The sequence below is a fragment of the Momordica charantia genome (genome assembly GCF_013281855.1).
Source record: "Momordica charantia cultivar OHB3-1 chromosome 8 unlocalized genomic scaffold, Mcharantia_2.0 BLBB01000008.1, whole genome shotgun sequence".
Classification (NCBI taxonomy): Eukaryota; Viridiplantae; Streptophyta; class Magnoliopsida; order Cucurbitales; family Cucurbitaceae; genus Momordica; species Momordica charantia.
Genome location: NW_028275166.1, coordinates 32,975,699 through 32,992,492, shown reverse-complemented (window position 1 = coordinate 32,992,492; position 16,794 = coordinate 32,975,699). Strand labels below are relative to the sequence as shown.

At 34.2% G+C, this 16,794-nt stretch overlaps 3 protein-coding genes across 4 annotated transcripts; 2 read left to right on the top strand and 1 right to left on the bottom strand.

Annotated features, from left to right (window-relative positions):
- The first annotated feature begins 812 nt into the window (after positions 1–812).
- TPR10 (ankyrin repeat family protein) lies at positions 813–9,524 on the top strand. Of its 2 annotated transcripts, none has more exons than XM_088127495.1 (13): positions 813–973; positions 1,084–1,146; positions 1,245–1,415; positions 2,205–2,336; positions 2,831–2,970; positions 3,820–3,906; positions 4,851–4,976; positions 5,854–6,006; positions 6,880–6,951; positions 7,818–7,919; positions 8,345–8,515; positions 8,639–8,718; positions 9,275–9,524. In XM_088127495.1, the coding sequence occupies exons 1-13, from the start codon at positions 943–945 to the stop codon at positions 9,327–9,329; spliced, it is 1,383 nt and encodes a 460-aa protein (XP_087983621.1). In that variant the 5' UTR covers positions 813–942; the 3' UTR covers positions 9,330–9,524. The 2 variants fall into 2 exon arrangements, with proteins under 2 accessions (XP_087983621.1, XP_087983623.1); XM_088127497.1 differs by lacking the exon at positions 9,275–9,524 and adding an exon at positions 8,969–9,215.
- A 517-nt stretch (positions 9,525–10,041) lies between these two features.
- On the top strand, positions 10,042–11,384 carry PRA1.E (prenylated RAB acceptor 1.E). Its single transcript, XM_022287284.2, has one exon. The coding sequence runs from the start codon at positions 10,249–10,251 to the stop codon at positions 10,894–10,896; it is 648 nt and encodes a 215-aa protein (XP_022142976.1). The 5' UTR covers positions 10,042–10,248; the 3' UTR covers positions 10,897–11,384.
- A 3,363-nt stretch (positions 11,385–14,747) lies between these two features.
- On the bottom strand, positions 14,748–16,460 carry AIP3 (ABI3-interacting protein 3). Its single transcript, XM_022287291.2, has 3 exons — positions 16,322–16,460; positions 16,095–16,205; positions 14,748–15,276 (listed from the first exon to the last, which is right to left on the bottom strand). Exons 1-3 carry the CDS (start codon positions 16,328–16,330, stop codon positions 15,016–15,018), a joined length of 381 nt encoding a protein of 126 aa, XP_022142983.1. The 5' UTR covers positions 16,331–16,460; the 3' UTR covers positions 14,748–15,015.
- Positions 16,461–16,794: the final 334 nt, after the last annotated feature.

The following is a 16,794-nucleotide window of genomic DNA, read 5'->3' as shown; positions in this document are numbered from 1 at the left end:
CCGATATTATATTTTATCATCAATCTATTAACTAGTCACATTTTTTATTTTTCTATCAATGAATATATCTCTTTACTTGTATGATTTAGATGCTTCAATATGATTATTGGGAGTAAGTGCTATAGTTTGATTCCAATACTCATCAACTTTATTGAATCAAGCATAGGAACGACTAACTGTATTTTATTTGTGGACAAGTTAGAGTTTGAGAAACAAATATCTTTGGTAACTTTTATTGTCAACATCGTCTTATTCATTTGCAAAAATAAGACTCAAAATAATAATGATTCAGTTATTAGGCCCTGAAACTGTGGGATGTAAAAATTGAATAGGGGAGTGTTATGCCTTACATTTCAGCTTGGTCATTTGTTTTTAAAAAAATTATATAATTTCAAACGTTGCCATATTTAAACAAACATTAATTAATATTTTAAAAGGAAAGTTGACGTGTCATGATATGAAACAACATAACAATCAATGTTAACGAGTAAGAACAATTAACGTCCTCCTCTCCTTAGTGGTTTGGACAATATAAACATTCTTCATGATGAGACAATTAACGTATCAGTAATTCTTCTAGTCCCCTCTTCCCTTGGTAAAAAAATAATATACTTAAACGTAATTGTTTATTTAATTGTTTCCGATAGGTTTCTACATCTTTCTAGATTCTATTGCGTCAAACCCTTTCTCAAAATATTAAAGAATACTTACTAACATATTTTATAAACAAATATCAACGTTTTTTTTTTTTTTTTTTCATTTTTGCTGACTATTCTTGTCATTTAATTAAAAAAATAATGAAATTCTACTTTCTTTCTTCTCCGTCCTTCTGGGGAATCCTACAAACTGTGTCACTTTCTTCTACTAGGGTTTTAGTAAGCAGTCTCACTCAGCTTCTTCAAACTAGGGTTTTGGGAATCACTCTCACAAATCTTCTTCAACATGGCCCCCGATGCGTCAGACGCCCTCGCAGGTTCCTCTTGCCACTCTCTTCCCTACACTTCTTCCCTTTTTTTTTTCTTTCTATTTTTTCTGCTTGTATCCTAACAATTTATCTATTGCAAAATTGTGCATTCATTTCAGCGAGGGAGACTGTCCAACAATTTCTCAACGCCTCTCGTATAGGAAACATTGATCTTTTGAAGAGTAAGTTCTTTTGTTTGTTTAGCTGAGTTCTTAAATTTACATTGTCAGCTTGAATTTTAGTACGACTTCTTATGGAATGCTTCGTTATGTTCGAGTAGAGTTGGCCACCAGGCTTGATGAAGGGAAGGGATTGTCGAGGACGGTGGCTGATATTAAGGATGCTAATAAGCGAGGAGCACTTCATTTTGCGGCAAGAGAGGGAAAGACTGAGGTCTGCAAGTATCTGCTCGAAGAATTAAAGCTCGAAGTAGATACGAAAGATGAAGATGGCAAGTTACTTATTCGTTATTTATTTATTTATTGGGAGAATTTGGATGAAATAGATAAAGGGAATTTTAAGTTAGATGCTAGAGTCGGTAATTGTGAACAATAAATCATCTTTGACTTTTTTTTTTCTGTGTTTTTTCCCCTTATTGCCTGTAAAGTTCAATTGTTTTGGAATTCCGTTAGCTTTTGTATAAGTACTAATCAAAGGAAAACTGAAAATGAATTTGATATTCCCTTCTGTGCGTATTGTATTGTAGTTGAAGCATGAGGGCATGCTAGTAAATACAATTAAAATTATAACAATTATTCGATTATTCGATTTACAGTTGAAAATTATGAGAGTGATGCACTGGGTACTGGAAGACAGTCAATATAAAGAGCACTATATATTTGACCCATTCTGTGATTAGCATTTAAAAAAGAATAGCTTATTAAGGAGCATCATAATTTATATTTGATAAATATAGGCAATATGCAGGCTAAAATATGTTTGGCTTTAATCTGTATAGCATGAAAAGAGGAACTCAATGTTGTAAATACTTTTTCCTTAACGAGTATAACATTTTTATTGATTTAATGTCTATGTCATTCTTGTGTAATTCTTATTGGCTTATGCTAGTATTAAATTCAAAAGAGGATGTAACTTATTTGTCTGCTCATATTGTTCTGCATCAAGAATTCAAGACACCCTCCATCTAGTGAAAAGGGAAGCCAGATGTCTGATGTTTTTTTTTTCTTTTTCTTTTTTTGTCTACTACAATAATGTTTGATATCATTTGGAGTTTTTACAGGGGAAACCCCACTTATTCATGCTGCCCGACAAGGACACACCGATACTGCAATATACCTTATTGAGAGTGGTGCTAATCCTGCGATAGCAAGTGACTTAGGGGCCACAGCTCTTCATCATTCTGCAGGCATTGGTAAATTTGTCTTTCAATCCTTCTTACTTCTCACACCCTTGCATTTGGTGGATGGTTGGCTTCTATTTATGAGCGTTTTGATTTTGGTATTTGAGCAATGATTCCATGTAAAAAAAGTATTTGATGAACGATAGAGTTTGCTTATGGAACCAAATTCTGCATCGTTTTACATCTAATTCTTAGGTCTGGGTATTATGAAGGAACTATTTTGTTTGATCGTTTAACATCTTTCATCTAGAGCATGTATGTGGCTTGGTTTCTTAAATAGTTACAAGTGTCTTTTTTATGATTTGAAATTCTTGCATGGCTTGCTTAGAGAGGGGTGAGACTTGAGAGTTAATGGTTTTGGTGGGAGGGGGAGGGGGAGTGTCTAACCAAACTAAATAATTTTGGGGTTTGCAAATATGCCTGTAATGCCTAGCATAGAATGAAATGGTAAGGATTAATTTTGTAGAACAATGTATAACTTCTACAAATTCTAATTTCTAATGCAGGAAATATTGAGCTGCTAAAGTTTTTACTTTCAAAAGATCCTGATGTTAATTCCCAGAGCGATGCGGGCACCCCTTTGATTTGGGCTGCCGGTCATGCCCAACAGGAAGCTTTAAAACTGCTCCTTGAACACCGTGCTAATGTATATAAGTTTACAATTTTAACTCCATTATGAGATTTCTTATTCTTAAAAATATAATTGATCGAAATATCTTGTGTACTTAAGGTGCTTATTTGATTGAGTTCTTTTTATAGGAAAGCTTCTCTTATGGAAATGTTGCGTATTGGGAATTCTTGTGTTTTAACTTTGGTATGATATACATAGAGCAACTCTTTTTGAGTTGGTAAATATTGTAGAATAGTCTCAAAATTTTAGTTAAGTGATCTGTATATCACTTGGTTTGCTCGCTTGGAGATGTGTGCTTCACTGCTTCTTCAAAAGGCAATGTTAATTGAAGATGATGATGAACCTGCAATTGATGGAGCTTTCAGGAAGTTTAGGGTTATCCTCATCAAGTCACCATGGTTGAGAGATGCAATTGATAAAAACTGTTATTTTTTTTGTTTAGAAAATAAATGTGGAGGTGTGGTGTTGTTTTCACTATTAGAACAAGGTTTTTAAAGTTGTATTCTTGCTTTAAGGTTTCTCTTTGAATTCATCACTATTTGGGGGGGAGTTCACTAATTATTTATAGCTGTAGAGAAGAGTGTAGTACATCATATAAAAATATCTAGAGATTTTTTTATAGGATTTTATTACTATTTTTTCATAGGAAGATCCAGAGATTTTTTAATGAGCATCTGCCTTTAATTGTGGATTAGCCCCGGCTACAAAACAATATAAACTATTACCTTCTAGTTTCAGCTTCTCTTTCATCTTTTTGTAGTCTGTCATGTCATAATTTTTTGATAACAAGTTTTACATCATATAGCGTGGATGATTTTTCTTCCTTTATATGTGTCCACTAATGCCATAAATTTATGTTTTCAGCCCAATGCTGAAACTGACGATGATATTACCCCCCTCTTGTCAGCAGTGGCTGCTGGTTCTCTGGCTTGCTTGGATTTGTTGATTCAGGTTTTGTTTCTATTGACCCTTGAAGGCCTTGCTTTATATTTTTTTTAGTTCTTCTTTCGTCATATGCTGATGCTATTTTTTAAGTTCTAATTACTTGAAGCTGAAATGTGTAAATGGATTTTTTGCTTCTTCTTCTTGAATAAGAAACATTTCGTTTAGAGAAGAGAATAATAGAAAAAGTGATGGAAGCACAAGGCATCAGAACCTGTGATTGACCTTTGTAGAGCACAAGAAAACTTTCCAGTTGGTATGAATCACTCACGATAAATAGTTGGAAAAATCAGCATCTAGTGTATACCATCTAGAGGCTAAGAATATAAAGTTTTCCTCAGCATCCTCTACATCCTTATAAGCTTGTAAGGAATCTTATTTCCTATTCACAGCAAATAGCTGAACAGTAGCTATCAGACAGTTAGTCCTCATAATAGCTTCATTTAAATTCTAATATGGAACGGGTGTTGTTGGTGGAGTGTACCATTTGAAATCTAAATATTTTGAGCATATAATTGTAAATGCTTTGTGAAAAAAGCAGCGAAAGAAGAATTGTATGTATGGTTTGAAAGTGTCCATTAGATCTTGTTTTACAAACTTGAGAAAATTAAGAATGAGCTGAGAACTTGGAAAAAGCAGTCTCTTTGGGGACTTAAAAGCTATTATGGAGAACACAGTACAATTGGGGATTGGGTTTAGGGAAAGGACCAAAGAAGTTTTATTACCTTTGCCTAATCTTCCTTTCTCCATTTTGTAAATTCTTTATGAGCGTTTCCTATCTAAAAGAAATCCCTATTTGTCTGGTGATGGAAAATGTACTTCAATTCTGTGCATTTGTTGAACAATTTTCATACTTTATGCTAGTTTTGGAATCAGCAAGTATGGGTGTGTGTACGTATGTCCATGTCTAGCAAACTTTTGATGTTTTTGTATCCTTCGCATTTAATCTACAGGCAGGTGCGAAAGTAAATGTTAGTGCTGGTGGAGCAACCCCTCTACACATTGCTGCTGATAGTGGAAACCTTGAAATTATAAATAGTTTGTTACAAGCTGGGGCCGATCCTAATGCCACTGATGAGGTAATGTCAACCTTATGTCCTTATCGTGGACTCTCTCTCTCTTCTTCCTGATCTAAGGTAGGTAGTGTACTCTCTATGCTATATGAGTCCGTGAACAAGTTCTATAGTGCCAATGCACGAGGAATTATTACTCTTTAAGAGAGAATGTCTTGTTCTTGACGTTTCTTTTGTTGATTCATGTGAGTTCAATGTATCATCTTTTTCTTCCTGTTCTTGTTCTTGTTTTCTTCTTTCTTTTTAGGAAAAAAACATTTCATTGAGTGAAAGTTTAAAAAATACAATAAAAACCTCAATTTTAGGTAATTCAAACTGTAGTATAACAGCCAAAAAAGAAAGGAAAAAAAAAGAAAAAAATCAATATATCATATCTTCTTACTCCAATCCATGAAACGAAACTTCTCATTGATATTTGAAAAGTTATTATAATAAATAAAAAGAAACTCTCCCCTACAACTATAAGAAATAGAAACAAATGGTTGCTTACTTCTAAGTATTTCAAGATCAAATCAACTCGTAACAGGCAAAGCTTATTTGAGGTGTCCGTAGTGGTGATATTATGCAACTTCGGTTGAAATTGAGATTAAAATCTTCCAGACTGTAGATACATCCCTTTTTTAATATTAAATTATTAAATCAATAAGTGCTCGTTGTTAAACTTCTTGTAGTGATTACGAATATGTGATCAGTTCTGGTCGAACTCTTGGGGGACTATAATGGTCTTACTCTATGTTATTAACTTGATTTCTGCTTTCATCATTATGGCTTCTTGCTCTTGAGGGCTCTTTGTTTTCCTATAAAGAACAAAAGAAAAAAAAAGGTTTTACCCAAATAAAAGAAAACCTCTTTCAAACTGAAATTTGTTATTGCTGCACTGTAGGATGGGGTAAAGCCAATACAGGTTGCAGCAGCTAGAGGTAGTCGGGAAGCTATTGAGATTCTGCTTCCCTTGACTTCAGAAGTTAAGGCAATTCCCAATTGGACCACTGATGGAGTACTCGAGTATATGCAGAATGAAACCAGCAAAGATCAGGTATGATCTTGTGATTCTATTTTGGCTTTAGAGGGTGTCTAATTAGTAGATAGGTTATCTGTGATACGTCCGTCTTTTTTCCATGAATAGGCTTAAAAAACACTTCATCTTCGTCATCAAATTATACAATAAATATTGGCCTCTGCTCAATTATGAAACCATCAGGTTGCAGTTTCTCTAGGACAGCCTCCTGCGTTTAATCCATCATCTTTTAGTTTGTTTGTTTGTTCTTTTTTTCTCTTTTGGATTTTGTTTTTGTTTTTGTTTTTTTTTGGGGCAATAACAAAAGAAAAAACTGACCTTTCGCTTGATCATTGATGATAACAGCAGATAAGTGCTAAAAAACTAATGACTGACATTTTTTATTTGGAAGTCTCCCGTGTCTGACACTTTTATGGCGATTGCACGTGCAGCTTCATTCCCCTATCTTCTTATCCATACCCAGGGGTAAATGATTTGTTTTAATTTAAGGAAATAACATTTTTTCTTAGAGGAACAAAATTGTTCAAAATTATGGGAAGAAGGTGTAAGACATCTACCAAAGATTAGCTAAATACGAAATGAGGTTACAAAAAAATGCATTTTGGATAGCTTATTGTTGGATCAGAGATTAGACTGGCCTTAAATTTTAGTAAAAGAAGACTGTACGGTAAAGATGCTTGAACTACAAAATGGTGAAAGAAGTGAAAACAATAATAAAAACATTGGTGCAAATAGGGGGAATGCGCTACTTTCACCTTCTAAGTTGGAATAGAGTAGCAGAGGATTTTATCAACTACTGTATATCAATGGCATTGTTTACATCTGCTTGTCGGTTCTTTCTTGTATCTCATAGCTGCTTGGTATCTTAACTTCAAGGGCCAAATTTTGTAGGTGGTTTCCAGAAATCTCGAGGAGGTTAACAAACATACAGACTCCACAGCACGAGAGCAAGATTTGCCTGAGGTGCATTTATCACCCTCTTGATCTGCTTTTTTGTTGGCTGTGCATCTGAAAGTACAAAGCTACCAACATGATAAATAAGTGATGATGATGAAAATTAAATGGATAATAAGATGGTAACTTACAATTTGTCAATGTCATTCAATATATTGGTTGGGAAGAGGAATTCAAAACATTACTTCAACTTGTCACGACTATGGACTAAGAGGGAATTAAGAATTAAAGTCTATCAAACCTTTCTTCAGATGAACAAAGGTCAGTTTGTGTATCGAGTTCTACTTTGTAGAATGCCAACCCAAGGTATTTACGTTATGGATTATTTACAATATGCATGTTGCAATAAGGATTTGGAATTTTAGTGTCAACAGGTTATTTACAAAATTTCTGATGTGGTTGTTTGAATTATATTCAAACTAGTCAAAACAGCTTAATAAATTTGTCCCCGGAAGTTTCATGAAGTAGTATACTCCTTTCCTGTCCCATAACAATCAATTTATTACCCAATCTTATTAATATATTTGTTTCAGTTCAGTCAGTGATTGCATCTTAACATTTTTTTCATGTTCTAGAAATCTTTTACTTGTTTATTCTTTTGAGTTCAACAAGATGTAGGGTGCAAATTTAAACTCCGACCTTCCATTTGTTGGAACTATCTCGTGGTTTAGAGACTTTGTATTTTATTCCATGGTAAATATACGGTGGGTCTATCATGGAAGGTCAAAGTTACTACAAGCTCATGAATGCAAACATCTTATCTAATAAATGCTTATGAAGCAAACAGAGACTAAAATATGTTTATTATAGTTATACAATTCTCTATTGCTACTGTTGCTTTTAAGTCTTAACACCAAATGGTACTTAACTACTAGGTGTCACCTGAAGCAAAGAAGAAAGCAGCAGAAGCAAAATCTAGAGGCGATGATGCTTTCAAAACAAAGGATTTTCATACAGCAGTCGATGCCTATACACAGGTAGATCCTTATCTGTTTTCTGTTTCTATTTTGGATGTTTCGCTTGTAAGATTGCAGGCATATGATAGAATCAATCGATTGCATAAGATATGCCAAAACCAGAACTCATACCATCTGCCCATTTTAAGAGATGTCTTGGTTGGTAGAGAGTACTTCTCTGTCCATGGTTAACGAGCGATGTAGTTTGCACAAGTATGTCATGAATTTTGTTATCTGATAAGAAAAAAGGAATCAGGAATTCTTGTGTGCTTCTATAACATTGTTTGTTTGTTTATTTTTTTCATTTTAAATGTAATTTTCGACTTACATTAAGGGGGAATAAAGTACAAAGAAAACTGTCCAAATAGACATTAACAAAATATATCAACTGGAAGAATTGAGGGAAACCCCAGAGACTGGCCTCATATAATGTGATGATTTTGTAGGCAATCGATCTGGATCCGTCTGATGCTACATTACTTTCCAACCGAAGTCTATGTTGGATACGGTTAGGTCAAGCTGAACAAGCCTTAGCAGATGCTAAGGCCTGCAGAGCATTGAGACCAGATTGGCCTAAAGCTTGCTATCGGGAAGGTGCAGCTTTGCGTTTATTGCAGGCAAGTCCTCAGTTTCACAGTGAATCATTTCATGGGCATTGTTAATACCGAGATGGTTTTCATGTTTAAATTTGAATTGGAAGACTTTTATCTTATCATGCCATTGAACTAATATAACTGCAGAGGTTTGAAGAAGCAGCAAATGCTTTCTACGAGGGTGTCCAGCTCAATCCTGAAAGCATGGAATTAGTCAGTGCCTTCAGGTTCTCATTTTTCACAAACCTTTTCTACCATGTGTGTTTTTGTTATTTCATCTCACAGGTTTGGATTTAGCTATTTATAATGAAAGTCATCGTCATAATCTAGTATAACCACAAAAATGGAAGACTTGATGATGATAGTAATGCTTCTGAGATTATATCCCTATGCTTCCTCCAATTTCTTCGAAGATGCTTTTATGGGTTTAAGGTTACTCTTCACAACCCATCACAAAATTTACATTTTATTATCCAGGGATAAGGGTCGGTTTTTGTGGTAGACGGGCTTCTTTGCTATATTTTGGGGTTTGTGGTATGAGAGGAACAACAGAATTTGAGAGATTTAGGGAGGAGGCATGCGCTCTTGATCGGTTTCATGTCTCACTTCGGGCTTTGGTGTTCAAAGTTTTTTGTAATTATTCATTAGGTTTGATTTTGCTTGATTGGAGCCTGTTCTTTTGGTTTGACTCCTTCGGTCAGTTTGTATGTCCTTTTGTAATCTTTCATTTTTCTGAACGGAAGTTCGACTTTTCATAAAGAAAAATATCAATTTTCTTTGCAGAGAAGCAGTCGAAGCGGGTAGAAAGTTCCATGGTAAAGATAAACAAAAATCATAATCCAGCATCTGTGGCTGATTCTAGAAATAGTCAGGTCTGGTGTTGATGAGGATCCTTTTTTGTGCTTCTGTTTTTGTTATATACAGTAATGATAGTGTTGATTTTGATAGAGAAGTTGAGTTGAGGTGTGGAATTCACAATGGGTAGACTCTCTATAGAATAACTTAAAATGACTTTTTATTTTTTATTATTCAATTTATTTGATAATGAGTCAATATTAATTTAATGTAGAAGTAATATCAATAATGTAGCTCCTAAGCTTTTGGTGTAGAACCGTTGGTGGTAACCAATTAAGTTGTGCAAAAATGAGCTGTTCTAGTTCTAGGATGATGATGTGGAGGGGACATGGGCAATTTAAAAGAAGAAGAATGGCTGGGTCATGAGATAGATGAAATTTAAATTAATACATAGTTTAAAGACGACTTAAGAAATCGCGTAATTCCTCTCTTATCTAATATGTACACTTCTTTTTTGCTTGAGAGTATTTACATAGGAAACATCGACCGATCGGCTACTAGTTTATGAAGTTTTGTCTTTGATTAAATTAATAAATAAAAAAGAGAGTTTGAAAGTCTTGGGTAATTTAACTAATCAAGACACTTATCTCTAATACGGTCAAACTTAGTTCGAACTCTTACTTTCACAGTTGTACTATAAACAAGGCACATATTTTTTATTCGATCATGAGTTCGAGCTCTCGGCGTATTTGAAAAAAGACAATATCACGGTAGCGAACTATGTGTGGTTGATCAGCAAAACTTTTTCGAGAGCAAATCCATTTTCTTCTTTTTATAATGTGAAACGATTTAGGAACGGCCACGGGACTGTAGACGGGAACACATCCCCTACAGATCCCACATTTTTTAAATCTCTCCCCAAATTCTCACATTCCTCGGAATCGGAACCCTTAATTTCATCAATGTCGTCCTCCTCGTCGGTGAAATTCTCCGTCGGTTACAGCACCTTGTCCTCTCCGCCCGCCGCCACGATCCCGGTCATTTCCGCCGAAGCTCCTCCATCTCTCTCCAGTTCCTCCTTCCTCGAACGCGCGAAGAACACCACCCAATCACTAATCGCCACTCAGCGGCCATGGCGCGAGCTCTTAGACTTCTCCGCCTTCTCTCTCCCGCTCGGCTATGACGACGCCATGGCCAGAATCCGCCAGAACGTGAACTACTTCCGTGTCAATTACGCCTTGGTGATGCTCATCATCGTTTTATTCAGCCTCTTCTGGCACCCGATTTCGATCATCGTGTTCTTGCTCGTCTTCGTCGGCTGGCTGTTCTTCTACTTCCTCCGCGACGACCCTCTCGTCCTCTTCAACCAGACGTTCGATGATAAAATTGTGTTGGGCGTTCTGAGTATTGTTACCATAATTGCTCTTGTGTCTACTGATGTGGGATCCAATGTGTTGGGAGCTTTGATAACGGGGGTCGTCGTGGTAGGATTGCACGCTGCGTTTCGGATTACGGCCGATCATTTTCTCGATGAGGAGACCGCCGCCGGAGGTGGGTTGCTGTCGGTGGTCGGGAATCAGCAGCCACAACGGGGTTACACCCGGATTTGATTCTTCAATTCTTCTGAGATTTGTGGCTATTTCGTTGGGTATATCTGGACAAGATTTGCGGCACTGTTGGCAATCGCCTCGAACTTCAAGTAAGAAGGTAGGATTCGGTTCCTTATTGCTTGTTTGCTTGCTCGGATTCATCGTCTCATTGGAATCTGATTTTTGGGTTTTGATTAAAGGTCTTGAAATTCATTTGTAGGGTTTATTTTTGAGTTTTTGGCTTGGATTGTCAGTGTTGTGGGGTAGAAATTAGAATTATGGTGGGATTAGAGCAGATGCTGGATTTGTTGCATCAAATTTTCTAGCTGATTTCATTTCTTTGGTTTGATTGGATTCTGGGATGCTTGATTTCTTGAATTTTGCCGTCTGTTCTTCTTCTTCTTCTTCTCTGATTTTGGAGGGCTTCTTTTATCATACTCGTGTTATGATCAAGAATGGCTTCAGTCCAAGTTTGCAAAAGAAACCATGAGTTTGCGATTGTTGTACAATCTGTGTGTGTTTTCGTGGCTTTAGGTTCTGATTTCCGTGGCTCGATTTGACAATATTCTGAATTCTGATGTGAGCTTTTGTTCATCTTGAACATCAATGTGACGTTTCGTAGGTTGATATTGAAAAGGAAAGATGAAAGATGGGAAGTCTAAGCATGTCAAATTTAGTTCCACTTTCTTATTTCTAGATTCTCGTTTCTTCTTTCTTAATAAAAACAAAATAACAATAGAAATGCATTTGGTTACTATTTCTCTTTTCTTTCTTCTCTTAAATTTTAAATTTAACAAATAAAAAGAATTTCAAATTATGTATTACTTTTTTTTTACGATACATCTAAAATTCTTTTTAGGTTTGCCATGAATTTTATTAGTCAAAATTGAAAAAATGATGCTTTTGTTTGTATTTTTGAAATAACTAGAAAAATTTAGAAATAATTATTAATGCAAGAAAAGCTACCATTAATTATTAAATTAGTCTAAAATTTGAAATAATTATTAATGCAAGAATAACCAATGACATTAATAATTATTAAAAAGCATTAATTTTTTTTTATAATCTATTAACAAGCTGCCATCTTTCAAAAATATTTTTAGACTATTTTATTCTTTTGTCAAATTTCGAATTTATAAAACATATGCCATTAATAATTATTTCTAAATAGTAAATTAATGAATTAATTATTAACAATAATAAATACATGGGATGCAAAAAGGGGGTCTATGTGTTGTTTCATTTCACAAGAATTTAAAGATTTTCTCCTTTAATTTTAATAATTAAAATGAAGTTTATTTAATACTCTTGAAATCACAAATTTAAGTTTCAAAATAGTGCTTTCGATGAGCACAATAATACTAACCAACACTCAATCACAATTTTTAAAACAGAAGGAATAAATCAAAAAGTTGTATCCTTAAGCTTTTTTTTTTTTTTTTTCTATCAGTATTATTCTAACAAGCTAAGTGATTGATTTGACATGACAGAAGAGAGCAAGGCAATTAAATAAAATAAAAATAAGTGCAAATATATCTTAAATATTTGTTTGGCCAACTACTCTTATTTATCTAACTATATTACATCGCATCATATCAAATCATAGCGTGACACGGAAAAAAAATTAAGCTAAGAAAAAAGAAAAGAAGAAGAGTGGAAGGCAAGTGCATCATGACGTCATCCACTCTTCCTCCCTTCCTTCAACTTCTCTATCCAATTCCATTTCTCCTCTCTTTCACATTTTTATTTTTATTTTAATTTTTACATTCTCTGTATAGATTAATCAATTTTACTTTTTATATATATAGATTTAATATTTAATCTTATACTTGATTAATTTTCTTCCCCGAAATTGAGAAAGCATCTTGACTTCACCCTCATATTAAATATCGATCGACATGTCACGTTTTTATTGACGTTACCATGCATCTATGAATTTGACATCGACATAAAAACTAAATCGACATTTCCATCATATTACAAAATAAATAGACAAAATATGAAAAAAAATATATCAACAAAATATCACTAATGTATACGTAATATTAATATTAATCATTTTTAACTTATTTAGAAATATAAAAATATTTATTTATTAATTTAAATTTTTTTACCATTTTTTGATTTCTCTCACCTTTACAAAAATATCAATGATATCAAGTGCGACGTTTAAAACATAACATTGGTTGATATCCCTTCCCTTCCCTACTCTCTCTAACTCTTTCTCGTTTTCCACTCTTTAAAAATCTCTCCCCATCAAAAATTTCCTTCTCTCTCTTGAACTTTCCTTTCTTATATTTCTCTCATCTTTGCCTTTTTTTTTTTAATTTAATTTTTCTAAAACTTCTATCTTTTCAATCCTATGTTTCTCCCTAGTCCCTAACATCTCTCTATAACTATTTCTTTCTTATTTCTCCCTGAAAATTTTCAAAAATACAAAACCAAACATTTTTATGCAACATTTGTGGGGGGTTTTTTTTTTTTTTTTTTTTTTGTAATAAAAAAACCAAAATAATGAGAGAAATCCAAAACAGAAAATTGTCTAAGCAGAGCAGATTAAGAAACAGGACAAAATTTGAAGCATCCACAGTTGGCTAATGAACATGTTAAGGTGTCACGTGGGAAATGTTTCCTCCTTTTGTTGCAGATTTACGTTAACATCCAATCCAAATTCTGCCATCCAGCGCTACACCAATTTCATAATAATTTGTTTTTTTTTTTAACAAATACGTTTTATTTTCCTTTTTACAACTTCTACTTCTATTTTATGGGCAACACATCTAACCTTAGTTTATATTAACTAAACTAGGGTAGGTTTTCAGTTTCATTGGTTGGATTCGTCGGTTTTTGTTTCTTCAAAGACGGTAGCAGCAAGTTAAGGTGGACCTACGAAGAAGAGATGATATTATCATTGGCAAGACAACAACTACTTACACACAACTCAGACTAATTTTAGGGACAACTAAATGATCCTACAATATATTTGATTCACAAGAAATTTGTAGGATTTGAATATCCTAGGTAGGTGGCCACCGTAAGTTAATTTCTCAGGGTCCCTTTAATTTTTTTACATGCTCCAAGGCTAACTAAAATTAATATGTCGAATCGGTCCAATTCCAGCCAAACCAACTCAATTTGAGTTGGTGCTAGTCAATTCATCAGTTCGAAAAACATCAAAACGTCAAAGAGATAGATAGTTCCAACCATGAGTTGGTGCTAGTCAGTTCATTGGTTCGAAAAACATCAAAGAAATAAGTTCCAACCAACATGTAGGGGTGGGGGATCAAACTCACAACGAGGTTGAAGATATATGTCAATTATCGTTGAGCTATGCTCGCTTTGGCAACACCTCTATTATCATTCTTAAGGTTAATAATTCAATTCACCACTATTGTTGAACTAAAAACAATCTACGGATTGTAATTTATATACAATTTAATTTATTGATTCCAATTTCCAACCATCCTTCTTTTAAGGAGTGGTGTTGCATGTAACTGAAAATTAACACGGTGGTGTTGATATGGACTCGCATAGATTGATATGCCACTAATTTGGTCAATAACTATTTTAATACCCATTAGCAACATGAACTATTGAGATTTGTTACAACTTTAAAAGTATGAAAGCAAAATTGACACATAAAAGTATAAAATCAATATAAAATGAAGAAAATTAAGGAATATATAAAATGAGGGCCATGGCAATTTATTAAAATGGCTATGAATGTGATGTATGCAACAAGAAAGAGGTAAATTTGAAGGAAGGCTATTAATGGGTCAACAGAGATTTCGGATGTGTGTGCACCAGTTAACAGATAAGGCACAAGGAAACCTTTTCTTTTCCCTCGAACTTAAGCATAAAAAGGGAACCAATTAGCAATTCAGTTAGTGAATCCATCCATTTAACAAGACTAGCCAAGGAACATCAGATGTTCATGATTCATGTATGCTATAGAGATAAGAATGCTAATACAAACATCTATTCATCTCGAGTAAACTATCAATTTTCTATCAGGTCATTTTCTCAAATCAAAAGGCCAGTGGATACCAAGAGTACAAGGACCACATGAGAGAATAAAAATCCAAGATGCAAAGAACAGTTTCAAATCAAAACAGCTTCAGAAAGACTTATCTGTATTAATCAATCATCTTCTAGATTGATGGAGTCTTTGAATTTCCCGTACAGAATTTTCTTCAACTCAGTCATCTGGGCCACAATAGAATCCCTTTCTTTCTCAAGTTTCTCCAAGTTCTTGACATTCTCTTCTTTCATTTTTTCCAGCCTGTCTTCCACGTCTTCCTTTGGCACATGGGCATAAACTTCCCCAATTTGGAAACGAACCACCTCGTCATCACTGAGAATCAACTCATTACTTGCATCCTCTAGGTTATCATTTGTTTCCTAAGGAAAATAACCACTAAAAGTGAGTTCAATATGAAATTTATAATAGTAAAACGTGTATTCTGGAAAAATAAGAACACTTAAATAAATTTATAACATAACCAAAAATGATTTTGAAAATGTTAAAATCTCTTAAAAGCATTTTAAAATGTGGATTGTGGAGGAAGTAAACAACTAGTACTTCTTTCCAGAGTGCTCACTGAAAAATAGAAGTTTCTTTCCAGTCATCTCAAACTCACTCAAATTTGGGTACAAATCAAATTACAGGAGACATAAGGTTCAAGTTCTGATGAATTGCTTCACTAACTAGAGTTTCCCAAATACCACGAAATAGCAAAACCACGGAAGCAAATACATTGTGCTCAAGAACAATGTGAGCAAGTAGAAACGTCTTGCATATATTGACACACTATACAAACAAAATTTGAGCTAATGTATCTTTAATGGAATCTATATCACTGATATATATAACCCCTTCTACAGCCTTTCTACTTCCTCCAGTCAAAAACAGGATAAAGATTCTGCCCGATGAAAACATGTTACAATCGAATTGCCTCCTCCAAAAGTACGAAAATCGAATCTAAATAGAAAAGAAAATGGTAGCAAGAAAAAACCCGCAGGAAATTTTAACACCACCACCACCACCACCACAAATGCTCATTAACTCAACGAGGAGAAACATAAGTTTATAACACATCGATATTCAAAACCGATCAGAAATTCAGCGCAGCAATTCGAAAAGCGCGTCAGAAATTTACAATAAAGAGCAAAAGAAAAAGAAATGATCTAATACACAATTCGTGGGATGCAATCAATACCTTGGCGAGTCTAATCTCATCCTCAAGCTCGTGGAAGCGATTGTTCAACCTACTAAATTTGTTAATATTCTGTTGGTCCTCCCAAGTGACCTCCGATTCAGATCCTCCGCCCTACGCACAGAAATTATCAAGAACGACATCGTCAAGAAACGGAAAACGAAGGAATATTTCTCTGATTCAAGGAAAAAATTGCAGTTCTAAACGAATTTGATTAGGGTTTGGTTTACCTGCTGCATGATTCAGTCAATCGCCCGCAGTGAAAAGAAACTGAGAAAGAAAGCTCCGGTAAGAGCGAAAGCGAGGGGAATCTGGTGGAACCGCCCAAATGACGAAATTGACCTTATGTAATATTATTATTAGTTTTTGTTTTTTAATTTGAAGCTCAACCAGTAGGGATCTTCATTTTATCTAATACACTAAAATAATTCTATTATCTTTTTTTTTTCTTTTTTTTTTAAAGAAAAATTCTATCATCCTCTTTATTTATACACATACTAAATAAATACTAAATAAATCATGTATTATTCTCCATCCACCCACCCAATATATATATTTGGGAGAATTAGACATTGTAAATGAAGTTTTATCTCTAGAAAGTAAGCAATTATAAATATTTATTGAAAAATAAATAATAAATAATAAATGAGAAAATTTTTTATGCCAGGAATCCAATCTCCACGAATTTTCTACCGGGAATCTC

What these genes read in the sequence shown, in the direction of transcription:
- TPR10 (XM_088127495.1), top strand. Translation starts at nt 943, where the DNA reads ATGGCCCCCGATGCGTCAGACGCCCTCGCAG. An exon ending in AAACATTGATCTTTTGAAGA is followed by an intron (nt 1,147 to 1,244) that starts GTAAGTTCTTTT and finishes ATGTTCGAGTAG; the next exon opens with AGTTGGCCACCAGGCTTGAT. An exon ending in GAGAGCAAGATTTGCCTGAG is followed by an intron (nt 6,952 to 7,817) that starts GTGCATTTATCA and finishes CTTAACTACTAG; the next exon opens with GTGTCACCTGAAGCAAAGAA.
- AIP3 (XM_022287291.2), bottom strand. An exon ending in ATGAGATTAGACTCGCCAAG is followed by an intron (nt 15,277 to 16,094) that starts GTATTGATTGCA and finishes TATTTTCCTTAG; the next exon opens with GAAACAAATGATAACCTAGA.
- PRA1.E (XM_022287284.2), top strand. Translation starts at nt 10,249, where the DNA reads ATGTCGTCCTCCTCGTCGGTGAAATTCTCCGTCGGTTACAGCACCTTG.